At 41.1% G+C, this 20,485-nt stretch overlaps 11 protein-coding genes and 7 pseudogenes across 11 annotated transcripts; 14 read left to right on the top strand and 4 right to left on the bottom strand.

Annotated features, from left to right (window-relative positions):
- Nucleotides 1-144: 144 nt before the first annotated feature.
- Nucleotides 145-791, top strand: LOC140162270 (uncharacterized). Its single transcript, XM_072185514.1, has one exon. It carries the CDS (start codon nt 164-166, stop codon nt 779-781), a length of 618 nt encoding a protein of 205 aa, XP_072041615.1. The 5' UTR covers nt 145-163; the 3' UTR covers nt 782-791.
- A 201-nt stretch (nt 792-992) lies between these two features.
- On the bottom strand, nt 993-2,122 carry LOC140162269 (histone H2A-like; annotated as a pseudogene).
- Nucleotides 2,123-2,311: 189 nt separating this feature from the next.
- Nucleotides 2,312-2,872, top strand: LOC140162268 (late histone H2B.2.1-like; annotated as a pseudogene).
- A 707-nt stretch (nt 2,873-3,579) lies between these two features.
- On the top strand, nt 3,580-4,328 carry LOC140162267 (histone H4-like). Its single transcript, XM_072185513.1, has one exon. It carries the CDS (start codon nt 3,595-3,597, stop codon nt 3,904-3,906), a length of 312 nt encoding a protein of 103 aa, XP_072041614.1. The 5' UTR covers nt 3,580-3,594; the 3' UTR covers nt 3,907-4,328.
- Nucleotides 4,329-4,476: 148 nt separating this feature from the next.
- On the top strand, nt 4,477-5,087 carry LOC140162266 (histone H3, embryonic-like). Its single transcript, XM_072185512.1, has one exon. It carries the CDS (start codon nt 4,562-4,564, stop codon nt 4,970-4,972), a length of 411 nt encoding a protein of 136 aa, XP_072041613.1. The 5' UTR covers nt 4,477-4,561; the 3' UTR covers nt 4,973-5,087.
- A 712-nt stretch (nt 5,088-5,799) lies between these two features.
- LOC140162265 (uncharacterized) lies at nt 5,800-6,605 on the top strand. Its single transcript, XM_072185511.1, has one exon. The coding sequence runs from the start codon at nt 5,824-5,826 to the stop codon at nt 6,439-6,441; it is 618 nt and encodes a 205-aa protein (XP_072041612.1). The 5' UTR covers nt 5,800-5,823; the 3' UTR covers nt 6,442-6,605.
- Nucleotides 6,606-7,009: 404 nt separating this feature from the next.
- Nucleotides 7,010-7,504, bottom strand: LOC140162264 (histone H2A-like; annotated as a pseudogene).
- Nucleotides 7,505-8,141: 637 nt separating this feature from the next.
- Nucleotides 8,142-8,861, top strand: LOC140162263 (late histone H2B.2.1-like; annotated as a pseudogene).
- Nucleotides 8,862-9,193: 332 nt separating this feature from the next.
- Nucleotides 9,194-9,901, top strand: LOC140162262 (histone H4). Its single transcript, XM_072185510.1, has one exon. It carries the CDS (start codon nt 9,258-9,260, stop codon nt 9,567-9,569), a length of 312 nt encoding a protein of 103 aa, XP_072041611.1. The 5' UTR covers nt 9,194-9,257; the 3' UTR covers nt 9,570-9,901.
- Nucleotides 9,902-10,139: 238 nt separating this feature from the next.
- LOC140162261 (histone H3, embryonic) lies at nt 10,140-11,286 on the top strand. Its single transcript, XM_072185509.1, has one exon. It carries the CDS (start codon nt 10,225-10,227, stop codon nt 10,633-10,635), a length of 411 nt encoding a protein of 136 aa, XP_072041610.1. The 5' UTR covers nt 10,140-10,224; the 3' UTR covers nt 10,636-11,286.
- A 115-nt stretch (nt 11,287-11,401) lies between these two features.
- On the top strand, nt 11,402-12,120 carry LOC140162260 (uncharacterized). Its single transcript, XM_072185508.1, has one exon. The coding sequence runs from the start codon at nt 11,492-11,494 to the stop codon at nt 12,107-12,109; it is 618 nt and encodes a 205-aa protein (XP_072041609.1). The 5' UTR covers nt 11,402-11,491; the 3' UTR covers nt 12,110-12,120.
- A 539-nt stretch (nt 12,121-12,659) lies between these two features.
- Nucleotides 12,660-13,167, bottom strand: LOC140162259 (histone H2A-like; annotated as a pseudogene).
- A 619-nt stretch (nt 13,168-13,786) lies between these two features.
- Nucleotides 13,787-14,214, top strand: LOC140162258 (late histone H2B.2.1-like; annotated as a pseudogene).
- Nucleotides 14,215-14,898: 684 nt separating this feature from the next.
- LOC140162257 (histone H4) lies at nt 14,899-15,594 on the top strand. The gene has a single exon (XM_072185506.1). It carries the CDS (start codon nt 14,950-14,952, stop codon nt 15,259-15,261), a length of 312 nt encoding a protein of 103 aa, XP_072041607.1. The 5' UTR covers nt 14,899-14,949; the 3' UTR covers nt 15,262-15,594.
- A 237-nt stretch (nt 15,595-15,831) lies between these two features.
- LOC140162256 (histone H3, embryonic) lies at nt 15,832-16,339 on the top strand. Its single transcript, XM_072185505.1, has one exon. The coding sequence runs from the start codon at nt 15,917-15,919 to the stop codon at nt 16,325-16,327; it is 411 nt and encodes a 136-aa protein (XP_072041606.1). The 5' UTR covers nt 15,832-15,916; the 3' UTR covers nt 16,328-16,339.
- An 814-nt stretch (nt 16,340-17,153) lies between these two features.
- Nucleotides 17,154-17,813, top strand: LOC140162255 (uncharacterized). Its single transcript, XM_072185504.1, has one exon. The coding sequence runs from the start codon at nt 17,178-17,180 to the stop codon at nt 17,793-17,795; it is 618 nt and encodes a 205-aa protein (XP_072041605.1). The 5' UTR covers nt 17,154-17,177; the 3' UTR covers nt 17,796-17,813.
- Nucleotides 17,814-18,389: 576 nt separating this feature from the next.
- LOC140162253 (histone H2A-like) lies at nt 18,390-18,902 on the bottom strand. Its single transcript, XM_072185502.1, has one exon. It carries the CDS (start codon nt 18,753-18,755, stop codon nt 18,390-18,392), a length of 366 nt encoding a protein of 121 aa, XP_072041603.1. The 5' UTR covers nt 18,756-18,902.
- Nucleotides 18,903-19,445: 543 nt separating this feature from the next.
- LOC140162252 (late histone H2B.2.1-like) lies at nt 19,446-19,883 on the top strand (annotated as a pseudogene).
- Nucleotides 19,884-20,485: the final 602 nt, after the last annotated feature.

Below are 20,485 nucleotides of genomic sequence, written 5' to 3'. Positions count from 1 at the left end.
AGCTTAGGGGAAATGCACCAAAAATGGCGCTGCACGAGATCACGAATCCGGCGATTTCACGCACGTCCGCAATGATGATATAGAAGTCGCATCGCAACAGCGTGTACTTTATTACTGTTGTTTCACTAGTTGAAACACGTGCAAGATACTCATATCGTCAACCATGGCTACTGCTCAGAAAACCAAGAAGGTCGCTAAGCCCCGTGCTCATCCACCATGTCCTGACATGGTCGTCGCCGCCGTCGGTGCTCTGAAAGAAAAGAAAGGGTCGTCTGTTTCAGCCATCAAGAAATACATCGCTGCAAACTACAAGTGCGACATTGAGAAGCTGAACTCGCACATCAACAAAGCCTTGAAGTCTTGTGTAACCAAGGGCAGCCTGGTCCAGGTAAAAGGACAGGGAGCCAGTGGTTCTTTCAAACTGGGAACCAAGAAAGCTGACGCAGAAAAGGAAAAGGCGATTAAGGCTAAAGCAGCAGCACGCAAGAAGGCAGCCGCCGAAAAGAAGAAGGAGAAAAGAGAGGCAGCGAAGGTCAAGAAAGCAGCTAAGCTGAAGGCAAAGAAGGAGGCAGCAAAGGCAAAGAAGACAGCAGCAACAAAGAAGACTGTCAAGAAGACGACAACGAAGAAGAAGTCTACAAAGAAAGCCGCTAAGAAAGTCACACCAAAGAAGACTGCAAAGCCAGCGAAGAAAGCAGCGACAAAGAAGCCAGCAAAGAAAACACCTGTTAAGAAGAAGACTGCCACGAAGACAAAGAAGACAGCACCCAAGAAGAAGTAAACCTGTGTCACCGCAGTCTCAAAAACAAACGGCTCTTTTCAGAGCCACCACATTTTCCAAAATGAGATAATGGTCCTTTAAGTGTCAAAGCACTGTAGTAATAAAAACAAACGTAGATTAAATGAATGTCAGTCAATATGTAAACAATATGTAATTATTAGGACAGGGGAAAAATGAAATGAAAGTGTTTAGCTTCACTCGTCTTGCAAAATATTGTAAGTAGCTAAAATGACGGACGCTGAATGTGTAAAAAGGAGAGTGTAAATAAAATGACAACAACTATGTGGCAAATACTTGATTTCTTCATACTGAACACAAATTGCTATATGATACAGTCATGTTCAAACAACACTAGATACAAAAATCACAATACCGATAGGCATTATTAACTTTATACTGTGACGCGTGTAATATAATAGTAATGTTTGTTTATTTATTTATAAAGACTAGTTATTACTTATAGTATTAAAGACCTTACTTTTACTATCTTAATATTTATTTATATCTTGTATACAACACAATCATCTCTCTTTTTGGGAGTTTTGGTGGCTCTGAAAAGAGCCGTTTGTTTATGGGGGAAAATGACAGAAGTCTATTTCGCCTTGGTGGTCTTCTTCGGTAGAAGTACAGCCTGGATGTTCGGGAGGACACCACCTTGTGCGATGGTGACACCGCTGAGTAGCTTGTTCAACTCTTCGTCGTTGCGGATGGCAAGTTGTAAGTGACGCGGGTTGATTCTTGTCTTCTTGTTGTCTCGGGCAGCATTACCGGCCAACTCCAGGATCTCAGCAGCCAGATACTCCATCACAGCAGCCAAATAAACTGGGGCACCAGCTCCCACACGCTCAGCATAGTTGCCTTTGCGCAAGAAACGGTGTACACGACCGACTGGAAACTGCAGTCAAGCTCGTGAAGATCGGCTCTTGGCCTTAGATCTTGCTTTTCCTCCTTTACCACGTCCAGACATGTTTAACAGATTTGTATAGCTTGCTAGGTCAGATCAAACTGAATGGCGAAACACATCCGCCGATCTGCTTATATACCACTTCGGGCGGATCCTGCCACATTGCACTCGCCCGGAAATCGACCAATCAGCTTGCGCCGTGCATTCGGCGCAGTGTTGTGTCCGCAAAGTTCAACAGTTATGGGGTTTTGTCTCTATGTGCCTGCATTCTCAAATCATTCGATTAAACCTGGCAAATATCAATTTTATGTAAACGCTATTTCTTCGCATCCTTGATCTTGATCCTACGTCCTTGATCCTTGATCTTTGCCTTCAAATCTACACCAAATTCACACCAAATCACTCTTTGTCACTATGGGAACTACAACGGGTTTAAAATAAAAGAGAGAGAGAGAAAAATGTATCTCTTTTCTTTTTTTTTTGCGGCAATTTTGTTAATAAATTTGCATGCGTTCAGTTTTCTTTTTTTTTTTTTTTTTTTTTTTTTTTTTTTTTTTTTTTTTTTTTTTTTTTTTTGTATCTTCTTCAAAATAGATTTGTGATAAATTAATTCAATAATAATGATAACTTGGGAAATGTTTGAAAGCGTTCTATATGAATCAGCCCCACACAGGCAAGCGGGAAATTAATAGGCCGCCCTTTACGCAGGATCCGTTTTTGGATCCCTAATTTGCATACGAGTCGATATAAATACGACCGCGCGGCAACTTCCGCAATCATTCTAGTGTCTGACTCTAGTGCGTAAACATGTCTCCCAAAGCAAGTGGTAAAGGTGCGAAGAAAGCAGGAAAGGCTCGGGGTCGCCCAGCCGGGGTTGCTGGTAAAAGACGTAGGCGCAGAAAGGAAAGCTACGGTATCTACATCTACAAGGTGTTGAGCAGGTTCATCCAGACACTGGTATATCAAGCCGTGCCATGAGCATCATGAACAGTTTCGTCAACGACATCTTCGAGCGCATCGCCGGGGAAGCTTCGCCCAGCTAATTACAACAAGAAATCCACGATCAGCAGCCGAGAGGTACAGACCGCTGTCCGCCTTCTTCTACCTGGAGAGCTGGCCAAACACGCTGTCAGCGAAGGCACAAAGGCTGTCACCAAATATACAACCTCCAAGTAAATGTGCTTTGCATAAAACAAACGGCTCTTTTCAGAGCCACCACAAGTTCCAAAAAGAGATATGATTATTGTGTTGTAAATATGTTAAGACTTTCATTGCTTTTATTCAATAAAACTAGTTCAAATATTCAATAAAACTATATAAAATCAGTAGACCAATACAAACATATTATTGATATAAAGATTGTATAACGTTTAAACACTGGAAGATGAATTTGATGAATAGAGTGAAATATGTGAAAGAATTAATTGCACATCGTTGGTGACACAAAATCTGACATTAAGATGGGTATGAAACACCTCAGTTTGGGTAGGCGCTGCTCTTTACAAGTTGTTAGTAAGTGTTAATATCATTCAATGTATGTAGATAGAGCATGAAAAAGTGCGTACTTAGTATATAAGACGCAAGTAAGTCGAAGAACAAGCCAAACCAAATGTCATAATTTAATTTATCTGCGACGATTTTTTTCTCTTCTTCTTCTTCTTCTTCTTCTTTTTTATCTATCATTAGCATTACTTGTATTACTGTTAGTATTAATTCTCGTTTCGTTTATAATTCAGTGGACATATTACGAAGACACACTTGAGATCGGGTTTCGCCCTCTGCGACTCGCCCCCTACGACAGGTGAAGTTTTTCACTCACGTCCGCAATAGCTTGGTTTATGAAGCGCGAGGTGCAGTCGGAAGTTCATTCTGTTCTTGATCAGCAAACAAGCACAAACAACCGATAACAATGTCTGGCCGTGGTAAAGGAGGAAAGGGACTTGGAAAAGGTGGCGCCAAAGGTCATCGCAAGGTCTTGCGTGATAACATCCAGGGTATCACCAAACCAGCTATCCGCCGTTTGGCCCGTCGAGGTGGTGTGAAACGTATCTCTGGTCTTATCTATGAAGAGACCCGTGGTGTGTTGAAAGTCTTCCTCGAGAATGTCATCCGTGATGCAGTTACATATTGCGAGCATGCCAAGAGAAAGACGGTCACAGCAATGGACGTCGTCTACGCTCTGAAACGCCAAGGGCGTACCTTGTACGGATTCGGCGGTTAAACTCAAGAAACTACCGCTTCCCTAAAAACAAACGGCTCTTTTCAGAGCCACCATTACTTCCAAAAAGAGAAATGAAATTGTGTCTTATTAACTAAGTAAATATATAAATAAATGAATTCGTTAATAAATAGATAGATAGTTAACTGAATACAGAGTAATAATTGAACATAACATAAGATAAGAAACAGAAACCGACAAAATAATAAGCTAGTTGTGTTATCCTTATATTTGCTGCACATTATATTCTTTAATAAAAAATAAAGTGCTGGCTGTTATATAATTATGAAATGAACATATGATAGATGGCGACTTTGATGAATTGTTTTACACATTTGAGTACTTATCATGTTTACAATAATGTTGACACAAAGTCGGTGTAAACTTTGCTAATTTCTGTCATGAATATTGAATTGTGCCTAAATATCTGCCATGTTTATCGAAAATATAAAATAGCAATGCCAAATCTATCGTGCATGCATGCTGCGCGGCTCGTTGTCCAATCAGATGATCGATTCTGTCGTCCAATCAGGAACCGCGGTGAACCCACCAATGACCGAAGAGGTGCAAACTCTTCGCCCGGAAACCGACCGGTATATAAAGGGTCTCGTTTACGCTGAACTTTATTCAATATTCATTGATACGTTGAAACGAAATCATGGCTCGTACAAAGCAAACCGCACGTAAATCTACTGGAGGAAAGGCTCCACGCAAGCAGCTTGCCACCAAGGCAGCTCGCAAATCAGCACCAGCAACCGGCGGTGTGAAGAAACCACATCGTTACAGGCCAGGTACAGTGGCGCTTCGTGAGATCCGTCGCTACCAGAAGAGCACCGAGCTCCTCATCCGCAAGCTACCGTTCCAGCGGCTGGTCCGTGAAATCGCCCAAGACTTCAAGACGGCGCTGCGCTTCCAGAGTTCTGCCGTCATGGCCCTGCAGGAGGCAAGCGAAGCATACTTGGTTGGCCTCTTTGAAGATACCAACCTGTGTGCAATCCATGCCAAGCGTGTGACCATCATGCCGAAAGACATCCAGCTGGCACGCCGCATCCGTGGAGAGCGCGCATAAGCGGAAAAACTCTTCAAAATTCAAACGGCTCTTTTCAGAGCCACCACAACTTCAAAAAAGAGAGATGACAATGTGTTAGTAAAGTAATAGACATAAAGTAAATAGAAAAATAGAGTAAATAGAAAAAAGAAAATCAAGTAAACAAATAAACAAACGAATAATACAGATAAATATAGCAATATGGTAGAACATGGCGGTAAGACGGCATGGAATTTGAAAAATCACTTATTATACTAGGCCTATTACATTTCTGAAAGTACACACATGTCAATGTTGTGCTTATAAAATCAAAAGTTCCATACTAGAATAGTTGTCGGATGGGATGATGGGGAGATACATGTTGTGTTTTATACCATCTCCTTTGGGAACTCTAAATGCAGCATAGCGCATGGATTTGAAAACAATTTAAAGTTCCTCTGGTTGAATAAACTCGTGTTTTTTATTATGGTGAAGGAGTATGTAACAGTTTTGTTTGACAGGGCAAACATCATGAAAATGTTGGGTCACATAGGTGTTATTTTAATACATGCACGACCAATCCGTTCTGTCATTAGCGAAAATAAACCGATGCATAGTCGCAAAGTGTAAAATAAGATTGTGCACATTTATCTCTAAACGTATCCGTCATTTGAAAGTAATCTGAAAGGTTTATTTGTGTAGAAATTGCATTTTTGGCTTGACATCAAGCACAGCTTGGGGAAATGCACCAAAAATGGCGCTGCACGAGATCACGAATCCGGCGATTTCACGCACGTCCGCAATGATGATATAGAAGTCGCATCGCAACAGCGTGTACTTTATTACTGTTGTTTCACTAGTTGAAAACGTGCAAGATACTCATATCGTCAACCATGGCTACTGCTCAGAAAACCAAGAAGGTCGCTAAGCCCCGTGCTCATCCACCATGTCCTGACATGGTCGTCGCCGCCGTCGGTGCTCTGAAAGAAAAGAAAGGGTCGTCTGTTTCAGCCATCAAGAAATACATCGCTGCAAACTACAAGTGCGACATTGAGAAGCTGAACTCGCACATCAACAAAGCCTTGAAGTCTTGTGTAACCAAGGGCAGCCTGGTCCAGGTAAAAGGACAGGGAGCCAGTGGTTCTTTCAAACTGGGAACCAAGAAAGCTGACGCAGAAAAGGAAAAGGCGATTAAGGCTAAAGCAGCAGCACGCAAGAAGGCAGCCGCCGAAAAGAAGAAGGAGAAAAGAGAGGCAGCGAAGGTCAAGAAAGCAGCTAAGCTGAAGGCAAAGAAGGAGGCAGCAAAGGCAAAGAAGACAGCAGCAACAAAGAAGACTGTCAAGAAGACGACAACGAAGAAGAAGTCTACAAAGAAAGCCGCTAAGAAAGTCACACCAAAGAAGACTGCAAAGCCAGCGAAGAAAGCAGCGACAAAGAAGCCAGCAAAGAAAACACCTGTTAAGAAGAAGACTGCCACGAAGACAAAGAAGACAGCACCCAAGAAGAAGTAAACCTGTGTCACCGCAGTGTCAAAAACAAACGGCTCTTTTCAGAGCCACCACATTTTCCAAAATGAGATAATGGTCCTTTAAGTGTCAAAGCACTGTAGTAATAAAAACAAACGTAGATTAAATGAATGTCAGTCAATATGTAAACAATATGTAATTATTAGGACAGGGGAAAAATGAAATGAAAGTGTTTAGCTTCATCTGTCTTGCAAAATATTGTAAGTAGCTAAAATGACGGACGCTGAATGTGTAAAAAGGAGAGTGTAAATAAAATGACAACAACTATGTGGCAAATACTTGATTTCTTCATACTGAACACAAATTGCTATATGATACAGTCATGTTCAAACAACACTAGATACAAAAATCACAATACCGATAGGCATTATTAACTTTATACTGTGACGCGTGTAATATAATAGTAATGTTTGTTTATTTATTTATAAAGACTAGTTATTACTTATAGTATTAAAGACCTTACTTTTACTATCTTAATATTTATTTATATCTTGTATACAACACAATCATCTCTCTTTTTGGAGTTTTGGTGGCTCTGAAAAGAGCTGTTTGTTTATGGGGAAAATGACAGAAGTCTATTTCGCCTTGGTGGTCTTCTTCGGTAGAAGTACAGCCTGGATGTTCGGGAGGACACCACCTTGTGCGATGGTGACACCGCTGAGTAGCTTGTTCAACTCTTCGTCGTTGCGGATGGCAAGTTGTAAGTGACGCGGGTTGATTCTTGTCTTCTTGTTGTCTCGGGCAGCATTACCGGCCAACTCCAGGATCTCAGCAGCCAGATACTCCATCACAGCAGCCAAATAAACTGGGGCACCAGCTCCCACACGCTCAGCATAGTTGCCTTTGCGCAAGAAACGGTGTACACGACCGACTGGAAACTGCAGTCCAGTTTTGAAGATCGGCTCTTGGCCTTAGATCTTGCTTTTCCTCCTTTACCACGTCCAGACATGTTTAACAGATTTGTATAGCTTGCTAGGTCAGATCAAACTGAATGGCGAAACACATCCGCCGATCTGCTTATATACCACTTCGGGCGGATCCTGCCACATTGCACTCGCCCGGAGATCGACCAATCAGCTTGCGCCGTGCATTCGGCGCAGTGTTGTGTCCGCAAAGTTCAACAGTTATGGGGTTTTGTCTCTATGTGCCTGCATTCTCAAATCATTCGATTAAACCTGGCAAATATCAATTTTATGTAAACGCTATTTCTTCGCATCCTTGATCTTGATCCTACGTCCTTGATCCTTGATCTTTGCCTTCAAATCTACACCAAATTCACACCAAATCACTCTTTGTCACTATGGGAACTACAACGGGTTTAAAATAAAAGAGAGAGAGAGAGAAAATGTATCTCTTTTCTTTTTTTTATTGCGGCAATTTTGTTAATAAATTTGCATGCGTTCAGTTTTTTTTTTTTTTTTTTTTTTTTTTTTTTTTTTTTTTTTTTTTTTTTTTTGTATCTTCTTCAAAATAGATTTGTGATAAATTAATTCAATAATAATGATAACTTGGGAAATGTTTGAAAGCGTTCTATATGAATCAGCCCCACACAGGCAAGCGGGAAATTAATAGGCCGCCCTTTACGCAGGATCCGTTTTTGGATCCCTAATTTGCATACGAGTCGATATAAATACGACCGCGCGGCAACTTCCGCAATCATTCTAGTGTCTGACTCTAGGGCGTAAACATGTCTCCCAAAGCAAGTGGTAAAGGTGCGAAGAAAGCAGGAAAGGCTCGGGGTCGCCCAGCCGGGGTTGCTGGTAAAAGACGTAGGCGCAGAAAGGAAAGCTACGGTATCTACATCTACAAGGTGTTGAAGCAGGTTCATCCAGACACTGGTATATCAAGCCGTGCCATGAGCATCATGAACAGTTTCGTCAACGACATCTTCGAGCGCATCGCCGGGGAAGCTTCGCCTAGCTAATTACAACAAGAAATCCACGATCAGCAGCCGAGAGGTACAGACCGCTGTCCGCCTTCTTCTACCTGGAGAGCTGGCCAAACACGCTGTCAGCGAAGGCACAAAGGCTGTCACCAAATATACAACCTCCAAGTAAATGTGCTTTGCATAAAAACAAACGGCTCTTTTCAGAGCCACCACAAGTTCCAAAAAGAGATATGATTATTGTGTTGTAAATATGTTAAGACTTTCATTGCTTTTATTCAATAAAACTAGTTCAAATATTCAATAAAACTATATAAAATCAGTAGACCAATACAAACATATTATTGATATAAAGATTGTATAACGTTTAAACACTGGAAGATGAATTTGATGAATAGAGTGAAATATGTGAAAGAATTAATTGCACATCGTTGGTGACACAAAATCTGACATTAAGATGGGTATGAAACACCTCAGTTTGGGTAGGCGCTGCTCTTTACAAGTTGTTAGTAAGTGTTAATATCATTCAATGTATGTAGATAGAGCATGAAAAAGTGCGTACTTAGTATATAAGACGCAAGTAAGTCGAAGAACAAGCCAAACCAAATGTCATAATTTAATTTATCTGCGACGATTTTTTTTTTTTTTTCTTCTTCTTCTTCTTCTTCTTCTTCTTTTTTTTTCTATCATTAGCATTACTTGTATTACTGTTAGTATTAATTTTCGTTTCGTTTATAATTCAGTGGACATATTACGAAGACACACTTGAGATCGGGTTTCGCCCTCTGCGACTCGCCCTCTACGACAGGTGAAGTTTTTCACTCACGTCCGCAATAGCTTGGTTTATGAAGCGCGAGGTGCAGTCGGAAGTTCATTCTGTTCTTGATCAGCAAACAAGCACAAACAACCGATAACAATGTCTGGCCGTGGTAAAGGAGGAAAGGGACTTGGAAAAGGTGGCGCCAAACGTCATCGCAAGGTCTTGCGTGATAACATCCAGGGTATCACCAAACCAGCTATCCGCCGTTTGGCCCGTCGAGGTGGTGTGAAACGTATCTCTGGTCTTATCTATGAAGAGACCCGTGGTGTGTTGAAAGTCTTCCTCGAGAATGTCATCCGTGATGCAGTTACATATTGCGAGCATGCCAAGAGAAAGACGGTCACAGCAATGGACGTCGTCTACGCTCTGAAACGCCAAGGGCGTACCTTGTACGGATTCGGCGGTTAAACTCAAGAAACTACCGCTTCCCTAAAAACAAACGGCTCTTTTCAGAGCCACCATTACTTCCAAAAAGAGAAATGAAATTGTGTCTTATTAACTAAGTAAATATATAAATAAATGAATTCGTTAATAAATAGATAGATAGTTAACTGAATACAGAGTAATAATTGAACATAACATAAGATAAGAAACAGAAACCGACAAAATAATAAGCTAGTTGTGTTATCCTTATATTTGCTGCACATTATATTCTTTAATAAAAAATAAAGTGCTGGCTGTTATATAATTATGAAATGAACATATGATAGATGGCGACTTTGATGAATTGTTTTACACATTTGAGTACTTATCATGTTTACAATAATGTTGACACAAAGTCGGTGTAAACTTTGCTAATTTCTGTCATGAATATTGAATTGTGCCTAAATATCTGCCATGTTTATCGAAAATATAAAATAGCAATGCCAAATCTATCGTGCATGCATGCTGCGCGGCTCGTTGTCCAATCAGATGATCGATTCTGTCGTCCAATCAGGAACCGCGGTGAACCCACCAATGACCGAAGAGGTGCAAACTCTTCGCCCGGAAACCGACCGGTATATAAAGGGTCTCGTTTACGCTGAACTTTATTCAATATTCATTGATACGTTGAAACGAAATCATGGCTCGTACAAAGCAAACCGCACGTAAATCTACTGGAGGAAAGGCTCCACGCAAGCAGCTTGCCACCAAGGCAGCTCGCAAATCAGCACCAGCAACCGGCGGTGTGAAGAAACCACATCGTTACAGGCCAGGTACAGTGGCGCTTCGTGAGATCCGTCGCTACCAGAAGAGCACCGAGCTCCTCATCCGCAAGCTACCGTTCCAGCGGCTGGTCCGTGAAATCGCCCAAGACTTCAAGACGGAGCTGCGCTTCCAGAGTTCTGCCGTCATGGCCCTGCAGGAGGCAAGCGAAGCATACTTGGTTGGCCTCTTTGAAGATACCAACCTGTGTGCAATCCATGCCAAGCGTGTGACCATCATGCCGAAAGACATCCAGCTGGCACGCCGCATCCGTGGAGAGCGCGCATAAGCGGAAAAACTCTTCAAAATTCAAACGGCTCTTTTCAGAGCCACCACAACTTCAAAAAAGAGAGATGACAATGTGTTAGTAAAGTAATAGACATAAAGTAAATAGAAAAATAGAGTAAATAGAAAAATAGAAAATCAAGTAAACAAATAAACAAACGAATAATACAGATAAATATAGCAATATGGTAGAACATGGCGGTAAGACGGCATGGAATTTGAAAAATCACTTATTATACTAGGCCTATTACATTTCTGAAAGTACACACATGTCAATGTTGTGCTTATAAAATCAAAAGTTCCATACTAGAATAGTTGTCGGATGGGATGATGGGGAGATACATGTTGTGTTTTATACCATCTCCTTTGGGAACTCTAAATGCAGCATAGCGCATGGATTTGAAAACAATTTAAAGTTCCTCTGGTTGAATAAACTCGTGTTTTTTATTATGGTGAAGGGAGTATGTAACAGTTTTGTTTGACAGGGCAAACATCATGAAAATGTTGGGTCACATAGGTGTTATTTTAATACATGCACGACCAATCCGTTCTGTCATTAGCGAAAATAAACCGATGCATAGTCGCAAAGTGTAAAATAAGATTGTGCACATTTATCTCTAAACGTATCCGTCATTTGAAAGTAATCTGAAAGGTTTATTTGTGTAGAAATTGCATTTTTGGCTTGACATCAAGCACAGCTAGAGGGGAAATGCACCAAAAATGGCGCTGCACGAGATCACGAATCCGGCGATTTCACGCACGTCCGCAATGATGATATAGAAGTCGCATCGCAACAGCGTGTACTTTATTACTGTTGTTTCACTAGTTGAAAAACGTGCAAGATACTCATATCGTCAACCATGGCTACTGCTCAGAAAACCAAGAAGGTCGCTAAGCCCCGTGCTCATCCACCATGTCCTGACATGGTCGTCGCCGCCGTCGGTGCTCTGAAAGAAAAGAAAGGGTCGTCTGTTTCAGCCATCAAGAAATACATCGCTGCAAACTACAAGTGCGACATTGAGAAGCTGAACTCGCACATCAACAAAGCCTTGAAGTCTTGTGTAACCAAGGGCAGCCTGGTCCAGGTAAAAGGACAGGGAGCCAGTGGTTCTTTCAAACTGGGAACCAAGAAAGCTGACGCAGAAAAGGAAAAGGCGATTAAGGCTAAAGCAGCAGCACGCAAGAAGGCAGCCGCCGAAAAGAAGAAGGAGAAAAGAGAGGCAGCGAAGGTCAAGAAAGCAGCTAAGCTGAAGGCAAAGAAGGAGGCAGCAAAGGCAAAGAAGACAGCAGCAACAAAGAAGACTGTCAAGAAGACGACAACGAAGAAGAAGTCTACAAAGAAAGCCGCTAAGAAAGTCACACCAAAGAAGACTGCAAAGCCAGCGAAGAAAGCAGCGACAAAGAAGCCAGCAAAGAAAACACCTGTTAAGAAGAAGACTGCCACGAAGACAAAGAAGACAGCACCCAAGAAGAAGTAAACCTGTGTCACCGCAGTGTTGTCAAAACAAACGGCTCTTTTTCAGAGCCACCACATTTTCCAAAATGAGATAATGGTCCTTTAAGTGTCAAAGCACTGTAGTAATAAAAACAAACGTAGATTAAATGAATGTCAGTCAATATGTAAACAATATGTAATTATTAGGACAGGGGGAAAAATGAAATGAAAGTGTTTAGCTTCATTCGTCTTGCAAAATATTGTAAGTAGCTAAAATGACGGACGCTGAATGTGTAAAAAGGAGAGTGTAAATAAAATGACAACAACTATGTGGCAAATACTTGATTTCTTCATACTGAACACAAATTGCTATATGATACAGTCATGTTCAAACAACACTAGATACAAAAATCACAATACCGATAGGCATTATTAACTTTATACTGTGACGCGTGTAATATAATAGTAATGTTTGTTTATTTATTTATAAAGACTAGTTATTACTTATAGTATTAAAGACCTTACTTTTACTATCTTAATATTTATTTATATCTTGTATACAACACAATCATCTCTCTTTTTGGGCGTTTTGGTGGCTCTGAAAAGAGCCGTTTGTTTATGGGGGAAAATGACAGAAGTCTATTTCGCCTTGGTGGTCTTCTTCGGTAGAAGTACAGCCTGGATGTTCGGGAGGACACCACCTTGTGCGATGGTGACACCGCTGAGTAGCTTGTTCAACTCTTCGTCGTTGCGGATGGCAAGTTGTAAGTGACGCGGGTTGATTCTTGTCTTCTTGTTGTCTCGGGCAGCATTACCGGCCAACTCCAGGATCTCAGCAGCCAGATACTCCATCACAGCAGCCAAATAAACTGGGGCACCAGCTCCCACACGCTCAGCATAGTTGCCTTTGCGCAAGAAACGGTGTACACGACCGACTGGAAACTGCAGTCAAGCTCTTGAAGATCGGCTCTTGGCCTTAGATCTTGCTTTTCCTCCTTTACCACGTCCAGACATGTTTAACAGATTTGTATAGCTTGCTAGGTCAGATCAAACTGAATGGCGAAACACATCCGCCGATCTGCTTATATACCACTTCGGGCGGATCCTGCCACATTGCACTCGCCCGGAAAAGCGCCCAATCAGTTGCGCCGTCATTCGCAGTGTTGTGTCCGCAAAGTTCAACAGTTATGGGTTTTGTCTCTATGTGCCTGCATTCTCAAATCATTCGATTAAACCTGGCAAATATCAATTTTATGTAAACGCTATTTCTTCGCATCCTTGATCTTGATCCTACGTCCTTGATCCTTGATCTTTGCCTTCAAATCTACACCAAATTCACACCAAATCACTCTTTGTCACTATGGGAACTACAACGGGTTTAAAATAAAAGAGAGAGAGAGAGAAATGTATCTCTTTTTTTTTTTCTTTTTTTTATTGCGGCAATTTTGTTAATAAATTTGCATGCGTTCAGTTTTTTTTTTTTTTTTTTTTTTTTTTTTTTTTTTTTTTTTTTTTTTTTTTTTTTTTTATCTTCTTCAAAATAGATTTGTGATAAATTAATTCAATAATAATGATAACTTGGGAAATGTTTGAAAGCGTTCTATATGAATCAGCCCCACACAGCCCCACACAGGCAAGCGGGAAATTAATAGGCCGCCCTTTACGCAGGATCCGTTTTTGGATCCCTAATTTGCATACGAGTCGATATAAATACGACCGCGCGGCAACTTCCGCAATCATTCTAGTGTCTGACTCTAGTGCGTAAACATGTCTCCCAAAGCAAGTGGTAAAGGTGCGAAGAAAGCAGGAAAGGCTCGGGGTCGCCCAGCCGGGGTTGCTGGTAAAAGACGTAGGCGCAGAAAGGAAAGCTACGGTATCTACATCTACAAGGTGTTGAAGCAGGTTCATCCAGACACTGGTATATCAAGCCGTGCCATGAGCATCATGAACAGTTTCGTCAACGACATCTTCGAGCGCATCGCCGGGGAAGCTTCGCCCAGCTAATTACAACAAGAAATCCACGATCAGCAGCCGAGAGGTACAGACCGCTGTCCGCCTTCTTCTACCTGGAGAGCTGGCCAAACACGCTGTCAGCGAAGGCACAAAGGCTGTCACCAAATATACAACCTCCAAGTAAATGTGCTTTGCATAAAACAAACGGCTCTTTTCAGAGCCACCACAAGTTCCAAAAAGAGATATGATTATTGTGTTGTAAATATGTTAAGACTTTCATTGCTTTTATTCAATAAAACTAGTTCAAATATTCAATAAAACTATATAAAATCAGTAGACCAATACAAACATATTATTGATATAAAGATTGTATAACGTTTAAACACTGGAAGATGAATTTGATGAATAGAGTGAAATATGTGAAAGAATTAATTGCACATCGTTGGTGACACAAAATCTGACATTAAGATGGGTATGAAACACCTCAGTTTGGGTAGGCGCTGCTCTTTACAAGTTGTTAGTAAGTGTTAATATCATTCAATGTATGTAGATAGAGCATGAAAAAGTGCGTACTTAGTATATAAGACGCAAGTAAGTCGAAGAACAAGCCAAACCAAATGTCATAATTTAATTTATCTGCGACGATTTTTTTTTTTTTTTTTTTTCTTCTTCTTCTTCTTCTTTTTTTTTTATCTATCTATCATTAGCATTACTTGTATTACTGTTAGTATTAATTCTCGTTTCGTTTATAATTCAGTGGACATATTACGAAGACACACTTGAGATCGGGTTTCGCCCTCTGCGACTCGCCCTCTACGACAGGTGAAGTTTTTCTCTTTCTTCCGCAATAGCTTGGTTTATGAAGCGCGAGGTGCAGTCGGAAGTTCATTCTGTTCTTGATCAGCAAACAAGCACAAACAACCGATAACAATGTCTGGCCGTGGTAAAGGAGGAAAGGGACTTGGAAAAGGTGGCGCCAAACGTCATCGCAAGGTCTTGCGTGATAACATCCAGGGTATCACCAAACCAGCTATCCGCCGTTTGGCCCGTCGAGGTGGTGTGAAACGTATCTCTGGTCTTATCTATGAAGAGACCCGTGGTGTGTTGAAAGTCTTCCTCGAGAATGTCATCCGTGATGCAGTTACATATTGCGAGCATGCCAAGAGAAAGACGGTCACAGCAATGGACGTCGTCTACGCTCTGAAACGCCAAGGGCGTACCTTGTACGGATTCGGCGGTTAAACTCAAGAAACTACCGCTTCCCTAAAAACAAACGGCTCTTTTCAGAGCCACCATTACTTCCAAAAAGAGAAATGAAATTGTGTCTTATTAACTAAGTAAATATATAAATAAATGAATTCGTTAATAAATAGATAGATAGTTAACTGAATACAGAGTAATAATTGAACATAACATAAGATAAGAAACAGAAACCGACAAAATAATAAGCTAGTTGTGTTATCCTTATATTTGCTGCACATTATATTCTTTAATAAAAAATAAAGTGCTGGCTGTTATATAATTATGAAATGAACATATGATAGATGGCGACTTTGATGAATTGTTTTACACATTTGAGTACTTATCATGTTTACAATAATGTTGACACAAAGTCGGTGTAAACTTTGCTAATTTCTGTCATGAATATTGAATTGTGCCTAAATATCTGCCATGTTTATCGAAAATATAAAATAGCAATGCCAAATCTATCGTGCATGCATGCTGCGCGGCTCGTTGTCCAATCAGATGATCGATTCTGTCGTCCAATCAGGAACCGCGGTGAACCCACCAATGACCGAAGAGGTGCAAACTCTTCGCCCGGAAACCGACCGGTATATAAAGGGTCTCGTTTACGCTGAACTTTATTCAATATTCATTGATACGTTGAAACGAAATCATGGCTCGTACAAAGCAAACCGCACGTAAATCTACTGGAGGAAAGGCTCCACGCAAGCAGCTTGCCACCAAGGCAGCTCGCAAATCAGCACCAGCAACCGGCGGTGTGAAGAAACCACATCGTTACAGGCCAGGTACAGTGGCGCTTCGTGAGATCCGTCGCTACCAGAAGAGCACCGAGCTCCTCATCCGCAAGCTACCGTTCCAGCGGCTGGTCCGTGAAATCGCCCAAGACTTCAAGACGGAGCTGCGCTTCCAGAGTTCTGCCGTCATGGCCCTGCAGGAGGCAAGCGAAGCATACTTGGTTGGCCTCTTTGAAGATACCAACCTGTGTGCAATCCATGCCAAGCGTGTGACCATCATGCCGAAAGACATCCAGCTGGCACGCCGCATCCGTGGAGAGCGCGCATAAGCGGAAAAACTCTTCAAAATCAAACGGCTCTTTTCAGAGCCACCACAACTTCAAAAAAGAGAGATGACAATGTGTTAGTAAAGTAATAGACATAAAGTAAATAGAAAAATAGAGTAAATAGAAAATAGAAAATCAAGTAAACAAATAAACAAACGAATAATACAGATAAATATAGCAATATGGTAGAACATGGCGGTAAGACGGCATGGAATTTGAAAAATCACTTATTATACTAGGCCTATTACATTTCTGAAAGTACACACATGTCAATGTTGTGCTTATAAAATCAAAAGTTCCATACTAGAATAGTTGTCGGATGGGATGATGGGGAGATACATGTTGTGTTTTATACCATCTCCTTTGGGAACTCTAAATGCAGCATAGCGCATGGATTTGAAAACAATTTAAAGTTCCTCTGGTTGAATAAACTCGTGTTTTTTATTATGGTGAAGGGAGTATGTAACAGTTTTGTTTGACAGGGCAAACATCATGAAAATGTTGGGTCACATAGGTGTTATTTTAATACATGCACGACCAATCCGTTCTGTCATTAGCGAAAATAAACCGATGCATAGTCGCAAAGTGTAAAATAAGATTGTGCACATTTATCTCTAAACGTATCCGTCATTTGAAAGTAATCTGAAAGGTTTATTTGTGTAGAAATTGCATTTTTGGCTTGACATCAAGCACAGCTTGGGGAAATGCACCAAAATGGCGCTGCACGAGATCACGAATCCGGCGATTTCACGCACGTCCGCAATGATGATATAGAAGTCGCATCGCAACAGCGTGTACTTTATTACTGTTGTTTCACTAGTTGAAAACGTGCAAGATACTCATATCGTCAACCATGGCTACTGCTCAGAAAACCAAGAAGGTCGCTAAGCCCCGTGCTCATCCACCATGTCCTGACATGGTCGTCGCCGCCGTCGGTGCTCTGAAAGAAAAGAAAGGGTCGTCTGTTTCAGCCATCAAGAAATACATCGCTGCAAACTACAAGTGCGACATTGAGAAGCTGAACTCGCACATCAACAAAGCCTTGAAGTCTTGTGTAACCAAGGGCAGCCTGGTCCAGGTAAAAGGACAGGGAGCCAGTGGTTCTTTCAAACTGGGAACCAAGAAAGCTGACGCAGAAAAGGAAAAGGCGATTAAGGCTAAAGCAGCAGCACGCAAGAAGGCAGCCGCCGAAAAGAAGAAGGAGAAAAGAGAGGCAGCGAAGGTCAAGAAAGCAGCTAAGCTGAAGGCAAAGAAGGAGGCAGCAAAGGCAAAGAAGACAGCAGCAACAAAGAAGACTGTCAAGAAGACGACAACGAAGAAGAAGTCTACAAAGAAAGCCGCTAAGAAAGTCACACCAAAGAAGACTGCAAAGCCAGCGAAGAAAGCAGCGACAAAGAAGCCAGCAAAGAAAACACCTGTTAAGAAGAAGACTGCCACGAAGACAAAGAAGACAGCACCCAAGAAGAAGTAAACCTGTGTCACCGCAGTGTCAAAACAAACGGCTCTTTTCAGAGCCACCACATTTTCCAAAATGAGATAATGGTCCTTAAGTGTCAAAGCACTGTAGTAATAAAAACAAACGTAGATTAAATGAATGTCAGTCAATATGTAAACAATATGTAATTATTAGGACAGGGGGAAAAATGAAATGAAAGTGTTTAGCTTCATTCGTCTTGCAAAATATTGTAAGTAGCTAAAATGACGGACGCTGAATGTGTAAAAAGGAGAGTGTAAATAAAATGACAACAACTATGTGGCAAATACTTGATTTCTTCATACTGAACACAAATTGCTATATGATACAGTCATGTTCAAACAACACTAGATACAAAAATCACAATACCGATAGGCATTATTAACTTTATTTTACTGTGACGCGTGTAATATAATAGTAATGTTTGTTTATTTATTTATAAAGACTAGTTATTACTTATAGTATTAAAGACCTTACTTTTACTATCTTAATATTTATTTATATCTTGTATACAACACAATCATCTCTCTTTTTGGGAGTTTTGGTGGCTCTGAAAAGAGCTGTTTGTTTATGGGAGAAAATGACAGAAGTCTATTTCGCCTTGGTGGTCTTCTTCGGTAGAAGTACAGCCGGGAGGACACCACCTTGTGCGATGGTGACACCGCTGAGTAGCTTGTTCAACTCTTCGTCGTTGCGGATGGCAAGTTGTAAGTGACGCGGGTTGATTCTTGTCTTCTTGTTGTCTCGGGCAGCATTACCGGCCAACTCCAGGATCTCAGCAGCCAGATACTCCATCACAGCAGCCAAATAAACTGGGGCACCAGCTCCCACACGCTCAGCATAGTTGCCTTTGCGCAAGAAACGGTGTACACGACCGACTGGAAACTGCAGTCCAGCTCTTGAAGATCGGCTCTTGGCCTTAGATCTTGCTTTTCCTCCTTTACCACGTCCAGACATGTTTAACAGATTTGTATAGCTTGCTAGGTCAGATCAAACTGAATGGCGAAACACATCCGCCGATCTGCTTATATACCACTTCGGGCGGATCCTGCCACATTGCACTCGCCCGGAAATCGACCAATCAGCTTGCGCCGTGCATTCGGCGCAGTGTTGTGTCCGCAAAGTTCAACAGTTATGGGTTTTGTCTCTATGTGCCTGCATTCTCAAATCATTCGATTAAACCTGGCAAATATCAATTTTATGTAAACGCTATTTCTTCGCATCCTTGATCTTGATCCTACGTCCTTGATCCTTGATCTTTGCCTTCAAATCTACACCAAATTCACACCAAATCACTCTTTGTCACTATGGGAACTACAACGGGTTTAAAATAAAAGAGAGAGAGAGAGAAGAAAATGTATCTCTTTTCTTTTTTTTTTTGCGGCAATTTTGTTAATAAATTTGCATGCGTTCAGTTTTTTTTTTTTTTTTTTTTTTTTTTTTTTTTTTTTTTTTTTTTTTTTTTTTTTTTTTTTTTCTTCTTCAAAATAGATTTGTGATAAATTAATTCAATAATAATGATAACTTGGGAAATGTTTGAAAGCGTTCTATATGAATCAGCCCCACACAGGCAAGCGGGAAATTAATAGGCCGCCCTTTACGCAGGATCCGTTTTTGGATCCCTAATTTGCATACGAGTCGATATAAATACGACCGCGCGGCAACTTCCGCAATCATTCTAGTGTCTGACTCTAGTGCGTAAACATGTCTCCCAAAGCAAGTGGTAAAGGTGCGAAGAAAGCAGGAAAGGCTCGGGGTCGCCCAGCCGGGGTTGCTGGTAAAAGACGTAGGCGCAGAAAGGAAAGCTACGGTATCTACATCTACAAGGTGTTGAAGCAGGTTCATCCAGACACTGGTATATCAAGCCGTGCCATGAGCATCATGAACAGTTTCGTCAACGACATCTTCGAGCGCATCGCCGGGGAAGCTTCGCCTAGCTAATTACAACAAGAAATCCACGATCAGCAGCCGAGAGGTACAGACCGCTGTCCGCCTTCTTCTACCTGGAGAGCTGGCCAAACACGCTGTCAGCGAAGGCACAAAGGCTGTCACCAAATATACAACCTCCAAGTAAATGTGCTTTGCATAAAACAAACGGCTCTTTTCAGAGCCACCACAAGTTCCAAAAAGAGATATGATTATTGTGTTGTAAATATGTTAAGACTTTCATTGCTTTTATTCAATAAAACTAGTTCAAATATTCAATAAAACTATATAAAATCAGTAGACCAATACAAACATATTATTGATATAAAGATTGTATAACGTTTAAACACTGGAAGATGAATTTGATGAATAGAGTGAAATATGTGAAAGAATTAATTGCACATCGTTGGTGACACAAAATCTGACATTAAGATGGGTATGAAACACCTCAGTTTGGGTAGGCGCTGCTCTTTACAAGTTGTTAGTAAGTGTTTATCATTCATTCAATGTATGTAGATAGAGCATGAAAAAGTGCGTACTTAGTATATAAGACGCAAGTAAGTCGAAGAACAAGCCAAACCAAATGTCATAATTTAATTTATCTGCGACGATTTTTTTCTCTTCTTCTTCTTCTTCTTCTTCTTTTTTTATCTATCATTAGCATTACTTGTATTACTGTTAGTATTAATTCTCGTTTCGTTTATAATTCAGTGGACATATTACGAAGACACACTTGAGATCGGGTTTCGCCCTCTGCGACT

This window comes from Amphiura filiformis, chromosome 10 (genome assembly GCF_039555335.1).
Source record: "Amphiura filiformis chromosome 10, Afil_fr2py, whole genome shotgun sequence".
NCBI lineage: Eukaryota > Metazoa > Echinodermata > Ophiuroidea > Amphilepidida > Amphiuridae > Amphiura > Amphiura filiformis.
Note: the sequence above shows the minus strand (reverse complement) of the source record. Positions and strands in the feature narration are given on the sequence as shown.

Coding starts and splice junctions, on each gene's coding strand:
- LOC140162261 (XM_072185509.1), top strand. CDS start 10,225: ATGGCTCGTACAAAGCAAACCGCACGTAAATCTACTGGAGGAAAGGCT.
- LOC140162270 (XM_072185514.1), top strand. CDS start 164: ATGGCTACTGCTCAGAAAACCAAGAAGGTCGCTAAGCCCCGTGCTCAT.
- LOC140162257 (XM_072185506.1), top strand. CDS start 14,950: ATGTCTGGCCGTGGTAAAGGAGGAAAGGGACTTGGAAAAGGTGGCGCC.
- LOC140162266 (XM_072185512.1), top strand. CDS start 4,562: ATGGCTCGTACAAAGCAAACCGCACGTAAATCTACTGGAGGAAAGGCT.
- LOC140162255 (XM_072185504.1), top strand. CDS start 17,178: ATGGCTACTGCTCAGAAAACCAAGAAGGTCGCTAAGCCCCGTGCTCAT.
- LOC140162262 (XM_072185510.1), top strand. CDS start 9,258: ATGTCTGGCCGTGGTAAAGGAGGAAAGGGACTTGGAAAAGGTGGCGCC.
- LOC140162265 (XM_072185511.1), top strand. CDS start 5,824: ATGGCTACTGCTCAGAAAACCAAGAAGGTCGCTAAGCCCCGTGCTCAT.
- LOC140162256 (XM_072185505.1), top strand. CDS start 15,917: ATGGCTCGTACAAAGCAAACCGCACGTAAATCTACTGGAGGAAAGGCT.
- LOC140162253 (XM_072185502.1), bottom strand. CDS start 18,755: ATGTCTGGACGTGGTAAAGGAGGAAAAGCAAGATCTAAGGCCAAGAGC.
- LOC140162267 (XM_072185513.1), top strand. CDS start 3,595: ATGTCTGGCCGTGGTAAAGGAGGAAAGGGACTTGGAAAAGGTGGCGCC.
- LOC140162260 (XM_072185508.1), top strand. CDS start 11,492: ATGGCTACTGCTCAGAAAACCAAGAAGGTCGCTAAGCCCCGTGCTCAT.